The sequence below is a fragment of the Podarcis melisellensis genome (assembly GCF_964234715.1).
Source record: "Podarcis melisellensis genome assembly, chromosome: 5".
Classification (NCBI taxonomy): domain Eukaryota; kingdom Metazoa; phylum Chordata; class Lepidosauria; order Squamata; family Lacertidae; genus Podarcis; species Podarcis melisellensis.
Genome location: NC_138537.1, coordinates 14,154,116 through 14,172,676, shown reverse-complemented (window position 1 = coordinate 14,172,676; position 18,561 = coordinate 14,154,116). Strand labels below are relative to the sequence as shown.

Below are 18,561 nucleotides of genomic sequence, written 5' to 3'. Positions count from 1 at the left end.
CAGGGAGAGTAGGAGGAGACTTGGCGTCAAAGAACTTCTTTGCTGGAAGAAGTTCAAGAAACGCCCACTGACGGATTCTGCCAGTGACTGAGACAGCCACGAAGTGAAGGGCTGTCCAGACAGAAAGGGTTCAACCAGGCAACGTAGCCAGGAGTGGCGGCAACTTACGCACGAGCAACCCCTATAACCATTACACATATTGTGGGAGGGATCAGACCCCATCACATTGCCTGTTGACATCAGAGGTCCGGTGGCGTCCATTCTGGCTCCGAATAAACTGAGTTCAAGATCCACTTCTGAAAGCAATTACAAGCCCACTTGGGTCAGAGATGGTGGCACTTGGTTTTATTGTTGTTGCTGTTTTGCAAGTCCTACATTTTCCCCCCTTGCTAAACTGGACTCAAACCTTCCTCCTTCGTGCAAGAAGAATCCCTTCTGGGTCACTGCCACCGAAAGAAAATTCAGGTAGGTCCAAGCCAAATTGCTTCCTCCGCCTGCTGTTCTGGAGCCCTGTTCCTCTCAGTGGCTCCTGTCCATTACGTTACATTTTGCTGCCCTGTGCAAAGTGCGCCAGCCACACATGGGGGGGGGGAGGTACGGACACGGTGAGGAAATGGGGTCTCGCTGCAGCCTGGGGCCTAGTGCTGCACTTATTTACACTTTATGGCATCACTTTGTGGGCTGCGATACATAGAAGAATCTGGTCGTACAGCTGTAAATGCCAAGTCCCCAGCAGGCTGGATAGGCTTTTAAATGTGCTAGAAAACCACAAGGGCTTTTTGAAATGTCGCCTCCCTGTGGGATTAATTGTCAAATGCTGGGAAAAAAGAGGGCTAGATGTCAGAAGAGGCTTGTTTGCAGCCTGCACACTTCAGCTGGCAATCACGCAAAAAATGCTAGATGGGCTGGGGTTTTTTTTGTAAACTTAGAAAAATGGTGAGTATTTATATGTGCACGGCAAAGGTCAACGATTGCTACCTGCAAAGGCAGGAACCTGATGATATGAGAGCTGCGCGGCTGCAGCCAAACTCTGCAATGCAACTGGTTTGCTGCTGCTTTTCTCCACTTTGTTGACCGCCACTTGCAGGGAGGAGGGGGACAAATGGAGTGCGCCGATTCGCACATCGCATACCTTTTCTCTCCAGGGTCAAATTCTAATTGAAGAGAAAGAACATCAAGCCAAGGAGGATGACCGGCTTGGCCCGATCCATCGGCCAAAGGAGGAGAATCTAGAAGGGGCTCGCTTCCCCCTCTGCTCACTGCCGGAAAGAACACTCTGTTCCAACTGCCTTGGGACTGCAGAAACAAGGGCGAAAGAAAACTCTGGTCCCAACTGTTGGCCAAGGAACAAGAGCCACCAACTGCTATCTAAGCAAGCTTCTGGGAAAATCAGCGTGGCCCTAAATGGATGAAAATGTTTTGGGTTTAGTGCTTTGTCCTGAAATTAAAGACCTGATCTCCATCTTCTTCCTCTTTTGCCCCTCCTTTCCACTCCCCTTCCTTTCCACATCCTGTCTTGTCAGACCGTAAACCTGTTATCAGGGCCTCCCTCTCGCCCTTATTGATGTGAGCCATTTTGGTACAGTGGTACCTCAGTTCATGAACTTAATCCGTTCTGGAAGTCCGTTCTTAAACCAAAACCGTTCTTAAACCGAGGTGTGCTTTCACTAATGAGGCCTCAGTGGCGTAGCGTGGGTTGTCAGCACCCGGGGCAAGGCAAGTAATTTGTGCCCCCTAGCCCGTGGATTTGCGCCCCCTAACCCGTGGATTTGCGCCTCCTAACCCTAACCCCCAGGTGTTGCGCATGGTGCAGCCGGCCCCGGCTGCACCCCCCACGCTACGCCACTGTGAGGCCTCCCACTGCTGGTGCCCTTCCACCGTTCGGATTCCGTTCTTAGACCGAGGTAAAGTTCGCAAACCGGGACACTATTTCCAGTTTTGCGGAGTTCGTAAATAGAATCATTCTTAAACAGGACTGTTCTTAAACTGAGGTACCACTGTAATTGAAAAGCCGGATAAAAAAAGCAACTCATTAACTCAGGAGCTGTCTGAAAGAAAGGATAAAAAGCAGGATTTAAAAAACAACCAACTAACCATCCTGTCTGGGCTGTGTCCCTTCAGACAGCAGGTGAACTGAACCCTCCTCCAGACGAAAATGCCTCTGAATACCCGTTGCTGGGAAGAAGAAGCAAGGAGAGCTTTGCAGCACTCAGGTCCTGCTTGTAGGCCTCCCTTAGGCAACTGGCTGGTCCCTGTGAAGTCAAGATGCTACTATTTTTGGTGGGATGTGGTTCAGCGGCAGAACATCCGCTTTGAACGCAGAAGGTCTGACTTGGTACAAGGCGGCTTCCCATGTTTCTATCCAGACCCAAATGTGTGCCCTAATTTCCAGGTAAATGGACTGGGGTGTGTGTGTGTTGAAATGGCCTCGGCCCAGTATACCTGAAGGAGCGTCTCCACCCCTATCGTTCTGCCTGGACGCTGAGGTCCAGCACCAAGGGACTTCTGGCGGTTCCCTCATTGTGAGAAGCAAAGCTACAGGGAACCAGGCAGAGGGCCTTCTTGGTAGTGGCGCCCACCCTGTGGAACGCCCTCCCACCAGATGTCAAAGAGATAAACAACTACCTGACATTCAGAAGACATCTTAAGGCAGCTCTGTTCAGGGAAGTTTTTAACGTGTGACATATTAGTGCATTATTATTATTACAAAACCTCTCGGTGACCCTTCTTTTGATGCAGCCTCCAGCTTCAGCAGCTCTGCAACGTTAACTAGCCACCCGCTGATGATTAAGAGATCTTGGTGCCACCATTATGGCTGAAGCTGCACATGAGCAAACAGTTCCCAGCAGTGGTAATCCAATTTCTCTTATTTTTCATCGTATATATATTTGGTGTGTGTGTGTGTGTGGCAGGGTAGGATGGGGGGTTCAGAGCTGCCACACACCCATCTGATAAAGATGCTTAAATAATGGGTGCTGCTTTTCTGTTTTCTTTTCTCCACTTTTGGCCGCTTATGTCAGTTTTATAGCAGCGTTATGGAAACATGACAGAGAAGCGAAAATCTGATTATGCCTAAATCCTGGCCCATTATGTGATTATTATGAGCCACAGCACAGCGGGAGTTACAGCGCTACGATAGAAGGGATTTCCAATATAATTAGATCAGATTGGCAGCACCAAAGAAATCAGGGCAGAACATTACGATGGCTTTCCTGTAAATGCCAGTAGCCGCGGCTTCCCGTCAGCGCGCACCTGGTAGGTGTAAACGCTCCACTTCTGTGGTGGTCCCTCCAGCAGATGCTATCGTTTTCTCTCTCCCCTGATGAGCTGTGGGGTTATATCCCAAGGGGTTCTGTGGCAGTCATTTTGGGCAAAGGTGGAATGCTAGGCTCGTAAGCTTGGAAGAGATGAAAAAGCCTGCTGGATGCCATGCCAGGAAGTTTCAAGGCTCAGCTAGGTACTGGTGACGGGGAGCGGCCACCGAGACTGTTATGTACTGAAGTTCTCACCCTGGGCCAGCAGGGGGATACTGTAGATAGTTATACAAATAAGGGATCGAAAGTTCAGTGATTGGATAGTTTTAAAAAATTGTTACAGTTACGTTGTACTGGAGCTCTATATAAGCAGGCTGACTGAACCCTTCAGTTCAGTCCTGTTCTGGCCTGTGAATAAACAAGAGCTGTTTGAAGAATCGCTGTGTCGTCTGATATGTTCACCCACAACTTAACAGAGACCATATTAACACTGGTCATGAAAGACCTACAGTGGTTCCCAGCATGTTTCCGAGCACAATTCAAAGTGTTGGTGCTGACCTTTAAAAAGCCCTAAACGGCCTTGGTCCTGTATACCTGAAGGAGCGTCTCCACCCCCATCGTTCTGCCCAGACGCTGAGGTCCAGTACTGTGGGCTTTCTGGTGGTTCCTTCACTGTGAGAAGTGAGGTTACAGGGAACCAATGCCCTCCCATCAGATGTCAAGGAAGCAAACAACTATCTGACTTTTAGAAGAAATCTGAAGGCAGCCCTGTTTAGGGAAGTTTTTAATGTTTGATGTTTTGCCACACACACACACACACACAGTGGTACCTCCGGTTACAGGCGCTTCGGGTTACAGACGCTTCAGGTTACAGACTCCGCTAACCCAGGAATAGGTCCGCAGGTTAAGAACTTTGCTTCAGGATGAGAACAGAAATCGCGTGCTGGCGGAGCGGCGGCAGCGGGAGGCCCCATTAGCTAAAGTGGTGCCTCCACTTTAAGAACAGTTTCAGGTTAAGAACAGACCTCCAGAACGAATTAAGTTCTTAACCTGATATACCGTATTTTTCGCTCTATAAGGCGCACCAGACCACAAGATGCATCTAGTTTTTGGAGGATGAAAACAAGAAAAAAAATATTCTGAATCCCAGAAGCCAGAACAGCAAGAGGGATCGCTGCGCAGTGAAAGCAGAAATCCCTCTTGCTGTTCTGGCTTCTGTGATAGCTGCGCAGCCTTCATTCGCCCCATAAGACGCACACACATTTCCCCTTACTTTTTAGGAGGGAAAAAGTGAGTCTTATAGAGCAAAAAATATGGTATATACTCTTTTGGGAGCTGCCCAGAGTGGCTGGGGAAACCCAGCCGGATGGGCAGGGTATAAATAATGAATTATTATTATTATTATTATTATTATTATTATTATTATTATTATTATTATTACAGTAACAATGATCCCAGTATTTATATACCACTTAATATACGAAATCCCTAAGCGGTCTGCATAAAAGCCCGCAAGAACGCTAGGAAAATGAAAAAGTGAGGGGAATGGCAAGGGCTTGTTCCACCTGCTTCGCTCCACCCTCCACCCTTCAGAACCCCAGGAGCTTTCAGAAGGAATGTTGCCACAGACAGTCATAATGTGAATGTGTCTTTTGATGAACTGAGTGGAGTCATGGGGTTGGGGAGGGAGTGTGTGGATTCAGCAGTGCTTAACTTGTCTTTGGTTCTTTGTTTGTTAATGTTGTTAATATTGCTTTGTGGATTATGAATGCTGACAGTGCTTTATTCGGGGGTGGGGGTGGGGTACACGGTGGTCCGCATGCCCCTAAACATTTTTTGGCCTCACTGTGGGGCAGTATTTCAATATGAGTAGGAACATGAGAGTACCCCTAAACATTCTTTTTAAGAGAAAAAGCACCGAGTGCTGTAATGATTTGAGATTTTTTAAATAATAAGACTTTTCTTGTGGTTGTCCTGCTTAATCTGTTTTCTAAGTTGCTTTGTTAATAGGGTTATAGAAAAGTGCTTGTTTTGCGGATGATTTGTTGGCCATTTTAAATGATTTATGCTGCCCTTGTGAAATACTGTGTTATTATTTATTGTACGTGTGCCGCTTTGCGACTCGTGTGAGTGAAAAGCGGCGTAGAAGTATAACCGGTGAAATGATTGAATGAAAAGAAAAATCCATGTACTGCATTATAACCAAGCATGCAAAGAAATACATGGTTAAAAACAGAGAATCGATTGATAAAACGTTCGATTAAATATCTATAAATCATAAAACAGAGCAGTGTGGTGAATCTTATGTGCAAGGGTAAGCCTACTTAAATAGATGGTATACAAAAGGCAGTGATTTCTCCACACACTGATCCTTCTTCCAGGCAGGCTAGAGCCATTATCACCTTCCAAGGACACATTCCAAAGGAAGGTGTTTCCTCTGTGAATGTTTGTGGCCTGAGGCCTGCATTTGAGCCCTGGGCCTGACGTTCCCCATCCACGTTCTCCAGGAATGACTCTCTGAAAAGGAGCTTCTCCTTTACACCATAATCTAGGGCAGGGTTCACCAAACTTGGGTTTCCAGATGTAGTTGGACTACAACTCCCATCCTCCCTAGCTAGTTGTCAGGGATGATGGGAACTGTAGTCCCCAAACAACCAGAGACCCAAGATTGGGAATCCCTGATCTAGGGTGTCCTTAAGGATTCTGGTGAAGCTAAGTCAGGGCTTTGGTGGCCACCATTCCTCCAAGTGCCCTTGTCATGGCTACCTAACGCTTGCACTCTCCCCATTACCTCACCCAACTCCCCTCGGGGCCCCTACCTACCTCAAGGGCTGTTCTGAACTGTCCTGCTGCCACAGCATACTTCTTCTGCCTGTAGCAAGTGCTGGCATCCTTTAAGGACACCTGAAGCCACTTGTCCATCTGTGGTTGCCTGCTCATGCCAGGCAGCCTTGGGGAATCTACATTTGCAGACCCGGGGCATTTGGCCTGAGTGTTGGCTGGGGCCACTTGAGCTGCCAGAAACTCATAGGTGACGTCTTCCTCGTCTGTGTACACCAACTTCATTTCGACCTCCATCAGGCTTTTTAGGGGGATGTGGGGCAGTAGCACAGGGAGGGCCTGGTTCTCTGGCTCCATCAAGCGTTGTTCCTTCCTCACGCCTGGCTTATCGTTGCTTTCCGACTTTCTTTTCAGGACCAACCTGTCCAGATCGTGACCTTGTTTTTCCCTGACATTGCTCTTCCCAGCTTTCAGCTTCTCCATCGCGTTTTCCACAACCGCTGCCCCCGAGGTACTTCTAACCTCTTGCAAAGCTTCCGGAACGTCATTCAGCCGGTACGCCGTTCCTCTCAGCTCCTCCTTTCGGCACATTTCGCTTGCAATGTTCTCAAAGCGCGTGTTGTTTGCCGGCTCCATGACTCACAGAAAAGCTAGACTCCAACTCCTGAGGGTGGTTCGAGGGGGGAGGGAGAAGGCAGAAGAGGTGGGGAAGTTTACAGTTCTGAGCTTTGCAAATAAAGGATGCAGAGCAAATGTTTTATTCAATTTGCCCACAGCTGGCACCATTTGAAGTCAACAATCAGCTGTGGTTAGCAAAGAGCAGAGTTCCCCCCTCCCTCCTCTTTCTTTTGAAAGACTTTGGAATTATACCCTCTATTGAAAATAAGCTGAGTTGCCTCCATAGCTGTTATTGCAAAAATGGTATTTTGACTTCTGTTTCAGTACTGACCTACCCAGTCCTGGGCTCTGCCAAGACTCTTCCTTATGGAACCCTGTTGGCTTACAGTTCACACGCTGGCCAAGGGGTGAGGTTTTCAGGGGGTGAAATAAGTGGCTTTTGGGATTTGCAATGAGGAGAAGTGGGTTCAAAGCCCAACGTAGCTTGCTGTGTGACCTGCTTTCAGCCTACCCTGAAGGTACTTCGTGGGAAGCGATTCATAAATGAAATGGTGTAGGTAAACAACAACCTACCTCGCCAGGTTGCTGCAGGGAGAAAATACAATTAACCCCATTTTATGCTATTATGAGGCTCCAGGAGAAAGGGTGGGATACATAGAGAGAGAAAGAGAAAGGTGGGCAGTGAAGTCATGGTGGTGTTTGATGCACCCACTTCAATCTCCTTTTCAAATATTACCAGGATGGCATGAGAAGGGGAGTGTAATCTAACAGCTAAGACAGGGCTAGCCAATGTGGTTTCTTCTAATCAGATTCAAGAAGCATGTCCAGTGATCAGTAGCCTGGATAGCTCAGTCGGTGAGAGCATGGTGCTGATAACACCAAGGTTGCAGGTTTGATCCCCATATGGGATGGCTACATATTCATTCCTGTGTTGCAGGGGTTGGAATAGAGGATCCACAGGGTCCCTTCCAATGCTATGATTATATGGAGGGTTCCAAGGTAAAATTGGAAAAGGTGATCAGTTCACAACCTCTGTGAGGGGAATAGCAGACACCTAACTCACAGTGTGGCTGAGCTAAAAAAGAGGCAACATTGATATTTTACTCCTGTCTAATGCAGGGCATGGCCTGGCCAAAATACCTAGAAGCCCCATTGGTTTCAGTGGGTGGGATTTTTTTTTTTTTGCAGGTATGTGGTGCTGTGGGTTAAACCAAAGAGCCTAGGACTTGCCGATCAGAAGGTCGGCGGTTCGAATCCCCACAATGGGGTGAGCTCCCGTTGCTTGGTCCCTGCTCTTGCCAACCTAGCAGTTTGAAAGCACGTCAAAGTGCAAGTAGATAAATAGGTACCACTCCGGCGGGAAGGTAAACGGCGTTTCCGTGCGCTGCTCTGGTTCGCTAGAAGCAGCTTAGTCATGCTGGCCACATGACCCGGAAGCTGTACGCTGGCTCCCTCGGCCAATAAAGCGAGATGAGCACCACAACTCCAGAGTTGGTCACGACTGGACCTAATGGTCAGGGGCCCCTTTACCTTTACCTTTCCCATGGACATCAATAAGACTCATAACAGTGCTTCATTCTGGCTGGGTGTTGCCCAGGTTTTGTCAGCCTTCTGGGGATAGTGGCCACATTTGGAATTTTGGGGGTGTACCCTGGGCGTCCATTGCAAAATGGCTGCTGTGGGGTAGGGGGACTCCAATACAAAAGAAGCAGGAAAAGATGCAGGGCACCAAAAAGGGGCATGCATGACCCACCGGTGGGACGTGATCCATTGGTGCAGTCAAATGCAAAATTCCTTATTTCCCTAGAGTGGCGCAGGCAAGGGGACATCCAGTCAGTGTAACTTCCTGTTCCACTGGTCTGGAGCATCTCCCCCCTGCATGTGACCTGGGAGATGGGCGTGGCTCTGGCTGACTCCTTAAAAGAGCCAAGTCATGCAGCCATTTTCTCACTTGCAGTCTTCTTGTTTTTCCTCTTGTCTTGCTTGCTGTTCTTTTGCTGCCATGCTGCTCTCCTGCAGCCATTTTGTTGTCTTTATGTCATTTTGCTGTCTGCTGGTTCTCAGCCAGCAGCACGTGAGTTCAGTCTCCATATGAGATCAACTCACACTGTTTATGTAACTAACAAGCTTTCATATCGTGAACTGAAATTTGAGTAAACTTTTTGTTACTTTACTCAGATAGACTCTTGTGTCTTTATTCTTTTAAGAGAGATTAAAGGAGATACCAGGAAATAATCCTAACTAAGAGATTCAAATGAATCTGCAAACTAGCTTCCAGCTATATTGAGGGGAATTTGCTCTGCTACGTCACTCACTTATTCAATATATCCTTCCCTACCTTCCTTAACATTCCCACACCACCTGCCCCCATCAGCCACACTCTTTAATGGAACAAACCCCACTTGCCTCAGCTGGCACCACACAGAGATAAACTCTTTGCGCCTCTCCTCTCTACAGAAAGCAAGTGTCTGGATGTCCAACCCTGGTACCAAAGGAAATATGGGCATGCTTAATTTTCATTGGTAGTCGATGTGGGGATGGACCCCATGCACAGTGGCGCCTCCCCCATGTGAAAGAAAAGGAGGAGTTTTGCCCCTAAGTCACTGGCCCATGGTGCAGTTTGAGCATTTAGAGTTTTCCAAGCGCAATTTGTTTGGGCAAACTGATCGCTCGGCAGTCTCACGGAGCGACAGCCAGCAAATCATTACTTTGGTCCGATAAATATTCCCCTGATCAATTTTGATCCAACTGCCCATTCTTTCAGGAAAGGTGTGCTGGAAAAATTGCGTTCCTCATAAGTGCATTGTGGCTGAAAGCATAATTCTAGTCATAAACAGTGAGTGAAAGGATCTTCCTTTTAACCTAAAAGGTTCATAATGAAGATAGCAGTGCAAGGATGAAAAGGAAGACTACCAAACGGTATTTGCAGAGAGCAATTTCTCCCAAATTGACTTTGTGTGTTCCCTAAAGTGCCTTTATTTGGCTGTTGCCATCAAGCATCCTGATCTTTGTATTTTCTTTTCGGAATTAACTCTTTTTGTTGTCGTTGGTGCGGACAATGATAGGTCGCAGAACTGACAAGCACAACAGTAAGGCATGCAGCCCTTCCAGAATGGAAAAAAAATCCCAACTAAAAAAAAAATGACCCATTTTAAATGGGGCGGGGCAAGGACAGAAAATGGTACCGTGTCACACTTCTGCCTTTTAAAACAATCTAATTTTAGCTCCTTGCACATTCCACTCTTACTTGGGTGAAGAAGAGAGGGTTGGGGTTGAAATCTAAAAGGGGGAAAGGAGTCCTTTATAATGCTTCCCTCCCTCAGTCCAGTCTACGTTTGGCACGCTGGCCCTGTCGGTTTTGTGCGTGCGCGCTATTTCATTCAATCACAAGTGTGGTTCTGCTTTCAGTACATTTCTTATTGCTAAAGACCAGGTCACATTAAAAGAGCACCTGCAGCTAAGTCACACTGACACTTCTGATCACCTTGCTGTAAAATTGGGCTATCAAGAGTGACCCTGTCGCAGTCTTTCTAATATGACCTTTATACTTCCTCTCCCCTAAAGCTCTTTCCTTTTTTTTGAAAAACAATTCTGCACTTACTGGGGAAAAAATGTGAATGTTGGATTTTGCCCTACACCATGTCAGACTCATTGGCCCATCGATCCCAGGATCAGGGCCAGTCCAGGGCCTTTTTGCTACTAGAGGAAAAAAAATAAAAATACCACATACCCCTGCTGCTGCTGCCTCATCTTCCACCTCCTCTGTGTGCCTACAGCCCACCTCTGCCCACCCACTCTTGCCTGCCCACCCACTGCCTTGGGTAGTCCATTACTAGTCGTCTGGGCCAAGTCAACGGTTGACTAAGCCTTGGGTCTATTTTTGTTGTTGCTGGAAAAAGGCACCTACACTATCAGCCATCATCACATCTTGAGGAAACGAATCTCGTCTGTTACTTTTGCATCGCCAGAACTGCTTACATTTGTTTGCCTTAATTCCTGCTGCCAATCAATTTAATTGATTGAGTTCTGGGGTTTGTTTTTTTTGTTTGAGTGAGTGTGAGAGAGAGAGGACGCCTCCTCGCAGCCTTGACTGTTAATTTTAGCAGCAAAGCCGTGAAGCTATGTGAAGCAGAGCACAAACGACCCACCATTTTAAAAAAATAAAATTGCCCTGGTACTCAGACATTGATCTTCACTCTGAATTTTGTACATTCTACCATGCAGCTCTTACAAGTGTTAGCTAGGTGCTCAATTGAGTAGCAACATAATACAAGTTATTACTAAGCAGGGCTGGCCCTACCATTAGGCAGAGTGAGATGGCGGATTCAAGCAGCTGATTGGCAAGGGCAGCAAATTTGGATGTATTATTCTTGAATTTTTAGCGGAAAGGGAGGAAAGAGAGTGGGATTATTTGTCTCCAGGGTCAAAATAACTCTACCAGCCTTGGAGACTATGCACTTTAGTCTGCCAGGTGAATAGCACCCTGGGGGCAGGAATAATTTGTCTCTCCACTGCAGGGTGCTGCCTTTAATCTGTCCTGAGTTATAGAATCATAGAACTGTAGCGTTGGAAGCGACCCCCAGGTTCATCTAGTCCAATCCCCTGCAATGCAGGAATCCTGTCCACAGCTGTCCCTGGGTGGGCTCGAACCACCAGCCTTCTGGTCAACAGCCAGACCCACTGACCCACTGTGCCTCAGGAGGGCTTCTAACATTTTCTGAACCTTCCAACAGTCTTATCAATTTGATTCCTCCCCCCTTTCTTTTTTCCTTTCTCCTTCTGTGTTGGAACTCCTATTTGGGGACTTCCCTGGCTTTTTTCTGGCCCATGTAGGACCAGTCTGGATAGTTAGCCTTGGTGAAGACTTGACGTTTTTATCCCCCCAAAAGTTTTTGATTGAGTTCCACTGAAATGAGGCTGCATTTTAATGTTTTAATGTTGTATTTTAATCTTGTTTTTTAAGCTGTATTCTAATCAAATGTTTTTATATTTGGTGTTAGCCGCCCTGAGCCCGGTCTTGGCTGGGGAGGGCAGGGTATAAATAAAATTTACTACTACTACTACTTCTTATTATTATTATTATTAGCCCCTTCTTTCTTCTTCTCTTCTTTGGCGATCACTTTTGGCCGAGTAAGATTGTCTTCCATGAACACGGCCTAATTGCCTTTAGGCAACTCTTCCAATAAATTGTTTCCTTCACTGATTCGTGTGTTGTAACAAGGGACAGAATCCTACTGAGTGGCATCAAATTTCTTCTTCTTCGGTGATCACTCATAGCCGAGTAAGATTGTCTTCCATGAACACAGTTTTAACAATGAGTCCATAAATGACTGTGGAGGCCAATTCTGGATCCACACATCCTTCCACAATGGGGACATAGGTTTCCCTCTTAGTACCTTTCTTCCTATGAGTTTGAGCATCTTCAAAGTCCATTAGTCTTAGGTCGGTGCTTAAGTCCATCCATTTCAGTAGTTTTAGTATGACTTTAGTATAACTTTGGATATAACCCTGAGGTCCAGCTATGAGGGCCTTCTGGCGGTTCCCTTACTGTGAGAAGTGAAGTTAGAGGCAGAGGACTTTCTTGGTATTGGTGCCTGCCCTGTGGAACACCCTCCAATCAGATGTCAAGGAAATAAACAACTATCTGACTTTTAGAAGACACCTGAAGGCATACAGCTTCCGGGTCATGTGGCCAGCAGGACTAAGCCACTTCTGGTGAACCAGAGCAGCGCACGGAAACGCCGTTTACCTTCCCACCAGAGCGGTACCTATTTATTTACTTGACTTTGACGTGCTTTCGAACTGCTAGGTTGGCAGGAGTAGGGACCGAGCAACAGGAGCTCACCCTGTCGCAGGGATTCGAACCATGACCTTTTGTTTGGCAAGTCCTAGGCTCTGTGGTTTAATCCACAGCGCCACCCGTGTCCCTTTTTAAAAATTATTATTATTCAAAAGATAGTAAGCCTGAGGGTAGGAACTGTCTTGTTTTGATTGTATGTAAGCTGCTCTGGGAGCCTTTTTGGCTGAAGGGTGGGGTACAAATGTTCCAAACAAACAAACAAACAAACACAAACAAAAAGTTGAGAAAAGCATCACCAGAGCTTTGCTTTTCTCAGGAAAGAAAGGCACATTTGATTTCCACGGGAGTCAAGAAGCCAGTTCTTGTGACCAGGGGTTCATTCTTAATGGAGGGGAAACAAAAGAAAGAAAGAAAGAAAGAAAGAAAGAAAGAAAGAAAGAAAGAAAGAAAGAAAGAAAGAAAGAAAGAGATGGGCCATATGTCACACCCCATAATCCTTCCACACTTCAGCCAACAGAATTAAGCAATTTTCTGACAGGTTAGCTGCACAGGCTGCCAGGGCGCTGTACACAATGCAATTTATCTGGACGCTTCCGCTCAGGTGAGCCTTAAAGGTAGCATTGGAATTCTTCTGCCTGGCTTCCGCTGCCTAATAGGAATCTAAGTGATAACTGGTGGGAGGGCGCTGAAGCATTCATGCATTTGGAATCGCCAGATGTACGCCGACGCCCCGGAGTTTCCCAGTGGCATGAAGCAGTAGGGCCGAAGTCCCCCAAACTTTGAGAATTCACCTGCAAGCAGGCTAGTGAGGCTCAAAGGAGACTGCTGGTTATCTCACCAGGACTGTCAAGGAGTGGTCCCTCTCCCAGTCGGTTCACCACCACTTCCCCCCTCTCTCTCCAGGTAAGCAACAGTCACCCACCTGCTTGGAAGCTTGAATTGCAGCCCCTGCAATTCCACCCAGCAAGCTGTTTCTGCATAACACCTATTCTGCACCCTGTGGACTAGGGGACTAAGCTAGTCCCCTAAACGCTTCCAGTAAATTAGAGTATTAAAGTATTATAACCTGATGCCGCCTTCCTAAAGCCCAGGAAGCTTCTGTCCAGCTTAGGAAGGGAAGCATGATGCTCACGCTAATCTCTGGCCCTAACCGTTTCCCTATGAAAAATTGCACCGCATGCCACTGTCTGCACCAGCTACACTGGGTGATGCTACATTTTGAGGTTTGGTTTTAAGTGGTGGTGGTTTCATGTGCTTGGATGAAATTGTGTGCCCCTGTATGGATGAGCCTTCCCTGGTTTCCATCCAGTGAGATGCTACTGGACACTGTTGGGAAAGTAAGCAATGGATTAAATGGCTCTTTGGGCCCTTTAAATGGGTCTTTGGCTCTCTTATGCAGCCTTCAGGGACTTACTTTCTTTCTTCTTCTTTTTTAAGGAAAGCATTTGTCCCCAGCCACAGATGTTCACTTAAGTATTCTTCCTCCCCAGCCCTTCCCTTCATCTCCTGTAGACAGCTGGAAGGGTGCCAGCGTTGTCACAGACTAATGCATCTGCTCGAGCCCATGATTTTGTAACCTTTAAGTTAGCATGCGGCAATGTTTCATTTTATGACCTTCCCAAGAAAATTCCACAAGGCTCAAAGGGTGCAGGATGTTGCTGCTGCTGGAATTTCAATGCGCGGCAAGGTGACTCAGGCTCTTGGAGTCCCCTGAACAGGAGCTGCAACATCTGTGGCCTTGGGGTGGCATCTCAACAACTACCTTTCAAGATGGCTACAGAACTGGTTTCTCTGTTGCGGAAGATCTCCTAAGATTTTAAGTAGAGTTGGTGTCTGCTTAGAGTCTGTATGGAATATGCCTGTATGTATTTGAATGTGTATTGCTGAGGGTTCAACATTGGGAAATTCCACTGAGCTATACTGAAGCTAAAAGGAGCTCTCTGAGTGTATATGGGTTGATAATTAACTGTTGATGTTCTCTGTTAGCTCTCACATGTTGTTTAACTTTAGATCATATGAGAGAGGTATTCGACTGCAATTCGCCATCTTGGAGAGCTGGTCTTTGAGCCTTTCTCTGGGAGCCACAGAGAACTAAGGATGTGCTAATGAGTTCTCCCCTGAAGAGAAAACAACTCCTGGCTAATGGAGGCTGTGGAGAGAGACAGACCTAATCCATCATGGGAATTTGACTTATACTGAGTCAGACTCTTGGACAAAGTAGCTCAGTACTGTCAATGCAGAATGGCAGCAGCTTTCCAGGGTTTGAGATAGGAATTTGGTCCGCCCTATCTGGAGACCTGAGACCTTGGAGGAAGGGGCACAGCTCAGTAGCAGAGCATCTACCTTGCAAGCAGAAGTTCCAAGTTCAATCCCCAATGGCACTTCCAGGCACTTCCAGCTCCTGCCTGAAATCTGGGAGAGCTGCTGGTGGTCAGTGGCGATAATACGGAGCTAGGTGGACCAATGGTCTTGCTCAGTGTAAGGCAGCTTACTGTGTGTATGTGGAACCTTCTGCATGCAAAGCAGTTGCATTACCACTGAGCTACACAGCCCTTCCCCAAGGGCCCCCAGTATGGAACCTGGCAGCATCAACAGAATCATGAGAGCCTTGTGTTTTACTTTGATAGGACACAGCAACAACATGATAGATTAGTTGGTGCTGTCAGCTGATTAAATGATTATAGTTGATTAATCACCTGCTTTTTAACCAATTAAGTGATTAGATAATTGATTGAATTTAAATTAATCTGCATATCACCAAAGCATCAGCTTCTCAGAAATCTATGTTAAACCTTCCTTCTTGTTGTTTTGGTTTCCATAAAGGTCTGTGTTTGGGGTTTGTAATGTAGGGAATGTTTTTGAAGCGCTAGATGCCCTCTCGGTCTGCTTCCTCATTCTATGAAATGGGTACAAAAAAATTTGAAATTATTAGCTGTGAGGATAGGTGGCTGTTTTTAGATGTGAGTCATGTTTTAAACCCCTTCATGGATCACTGCCTTGCCGTGGCGAGGACAGCATCTTCTTGGGAGAAAAGCAATGACAAACCTAGACAGCATCTTGAAAAGCAGAGACATCACCTTGCCAACAAAGGTCCATATAGTTAAAGCGATGGTTTTCCCAGTAGTGATGTATGGAAATGAGAGCTGGACAATAAAGAAGGCTGATCGCTGAATAATTGATGCTTTTGAATTATGGTGCTGGAGGAGACTCTTGAGAGTCCCATGGACTGCAAGAAGATCAAACCGCTCCATTCTTAAGGAAATCAGCCCTGAGTGCTCACTGGAAGGACAGATCCTGAAGCTGAGGTTCCAATACTTTGGCCACCTCACGAGAAGAGAAGACTCCCTGGAAAAGACCCAGATGTTGGGAAAGATGGAGGGCACAAGGAGAAGGGGACAACAGAGGACGAGATGGTTGGACAGTGTTCTCGAAGCTACCAACATGAGTTTGACTAAACTTTGGGAGGCGGTGGAAGACAGGAGTGCCTGGCGTGCTCTGGTCCATGGGGTTATGAGGAGTCGGACACGACTAAACAACTAAACAACAACAACATGTTTTTAAATGTGCTTACTTCATTTTGGATTGTGATTTGGGCTTTGTTACATAGGAAGCTGCCTTCTTCTGAGCCAGACCACTGGCCCATCTAGCTCAGTGTTGTCTACACTGAAGCAGCACTCCAGGGTTTCTCTCCAAGCCCTACCTAGAGATGTCACTCCAGGACTGACCCCAGAAATTTTGCACAGCTTCTCATTCATTGCCCCATTCCCCATGGTCCCTTTGGGAGGAAGAGTGGGGCAGAGATTTTAATGATATTTCTTATTATTATGAATGCATGAGCTCTGAAAAATATATTTCTCCTGTGCTGTGCCTGGGGAAGCCATTCTGTTAGAAGTATTAACATCCTAAAGATATTTCCTCCCTCCACCACTGCAATGAAAAAATAATTTCAAAACCCCCCCTATAGATGAGCTTTTACTCCGAAAAAAACAAGATATATCTTCATTCCTTCGTTCAAGAGAGATCTGTTCTTCTAATTCAAGATGAGATTACTGGAAAGGGATTTTATAATGTGATTGGCTTTTCTAAATTTCCTGTAAACAAGATGGCAATCAGCGGCAATATTTTAAAATTTGTTGGCATGTAAGCTCTCGTTTTTTATCGGGGGCTGGGGGAGAGGCGATGGGTGGTCGGAGGTAAGCTACAGCACCTTCCTCTCTGGCTATTACTTAATATAAAAACAGACCAGCAATCTATGGCCTAGATAATTAGATATGTTACACATTATTACATTAGCAGAGAGAAACTTATGGACACACACACACACACACACACACACACACACACACACACAGTATATAATCAAAGCTCTTGGCAGAGCGGGGAGAAAAGGGGAGAGGTTCCTCTCCATAGGCATGGATTTGTAGCTGTATTCTTTGTCTATTACTGTAGGTGGAATAATAATAATAATAATAATAATAATAATAATAATAATAATAATAATAATTTTTATTTATACCCCGCCCTTCCTGGTTCAAAAACTGGGCTCAGGGGAGCTAACAAATTTAAAACACTTAATTATAAAAGCAGCATAAAATACAGTATAAAAACATGAATAACAATAAAATTCAAAAATCAATTTAGGGGAAATAAGCATTAGATAATCGCCAGGAATGTGAACAAGGTCCCTCCATCACCTTCAGCTGGTGGCTCAGCTGCACCCCTATCTGGACCAGGATATCCTACTTGGTCTATGCTTTGGTAACCTCTAGGTTAGATTACTGCCACACGTTATATGTAGGGCTGCCTCTGAAGTTCAGAAACTTTGGCTGGTGCAGATTTCAGTGACCAGGTTGCTCACCGGGGCAAGACAGTTTGAGCATAAAACGCCAATCCTAGCCTGACCGCATTGGCTGCCAGTTAGTTTTGGGGGCCAGTCTCAAGTGCTGGTTTTGACCAATGAAACCTTAAATGGCTCAGGACCACCATTCCTCAAGGACTGCCTCTCCCAATAGGAACCAACTCAGACCCTACAGTCATAATCGGAGACCCTTCTTCATGCGCCTCCTCCACAAGAAGTCCAAAGGGCGGCAACATGGGAAACGGGGCCTTTTCTGCAGTGGCTCCCCACTTGTGGGCTGCCCTCCCCAGGCAGGCTCGCCGGGCACCTTCGTTACGTGTCTTTAGGGGTCAGACAAAAACGTTTACTCACTCTGCAGGAGCAAAAGCCCTGGTGTACACATCCGGAGTTTCTGAGCGCTTCACACTTCCTTTGCCAACTGCAACGAGGAGCGGGAGTCAGTTAGTCCGTTTTGTGCTTTTAAGACATGCGGAACCCCCTTGCAACGGATTTGAAACGAAACATTCCAACAGCAACTGCCCCACATTCCTGGCACTCTGGGACACAGAAGGGAGGGTGGAATGAGATACTCATGTTATTCATGTAATAAATGCAAAGTAAGGTGGCATGACGCTTCCTTCATATGAGTGCTATGAGTTAAGCAGTGCAGTCCTATGCATGTCTGCTCAGAAGTTGTTGGCATCTGTATTTCTTTGGAGACAATAGAAAGAGCCTTCAGGGGTGAAATCAAACCATTGGAGAGCCATGACGCCTGCTGTGGCTGTAGAGACCAATACGGGAGAGACATGGTTTGTTGCAAGTAGGGCAAATGAAGGCGTCCAATTTCACTGCTACAAGTGTGCCATGGAATTTCTACTCTCTGCACTGTCTGGTCACCGCAGTGGATACAAGACCTGTCTGTCTGTCTCCAGAAGGAGGCCTCCCAGAATTCAACGGGACTTACTCCCATTACTCTGTTACCTATGTCTGGTCTGGTCACCACAGTGGATACAAGACCTGTCTGGTCACCACAGTGGATACAAGACCTGTCTGGTCACCACAGTGGATACAAGACCTGTCTGTCTGTCTCCAGAAGGAGGCCTCCCAGAATTCAACGGGACTTACTCCCATTACTCTGCTACCTATGTCTACTGGCAAGAGTGCCAAATTGAATACAATATTGGGGGGAGGCAGGTAAGCCCTGCCCCACATAATAGATCACCAGATGCAGCATGCATGTGTGCGCGAAACACAATTTGAATGGCAATGAC

The 18,561-nt window shown here is 46.5% G+C and overlaps 1 protein-coding gene across 1 annotated transcript in view; it reads right to left on the bottom strand.

Annotated features, from left to right (window-relative positions):
* Nucleotides 1-17,784, bottom strand: part of SPATA16 (spermatogenesis associated 16) — a 157,231-nt gene extending 139,447 nt beyond the window's left edge. Inside the window, exons 1-2 of the mRNA XM_081911091.1 lie at nucleotides 17,663-17,784; nucleotides 6,078-6,699 (exon numbers count right to left, since the gene is read on the bottom strand). Of these exons, the coding sequence (XP_081767217.1) occupies nucleotides 6,078-6,671 (594 nt within the window). The 5' untranslated portion in view covers nucleotides 6,672-6,699; nucleotides 17,663-17,784. The remainder of the gene's footprint in view (nucleotides 1-6,077; nucleotides 6,700-17,662) is intronic.
* Between the last annotated feature and the right edge of the window lie 777 nt (nucleotides 17,785-18,561).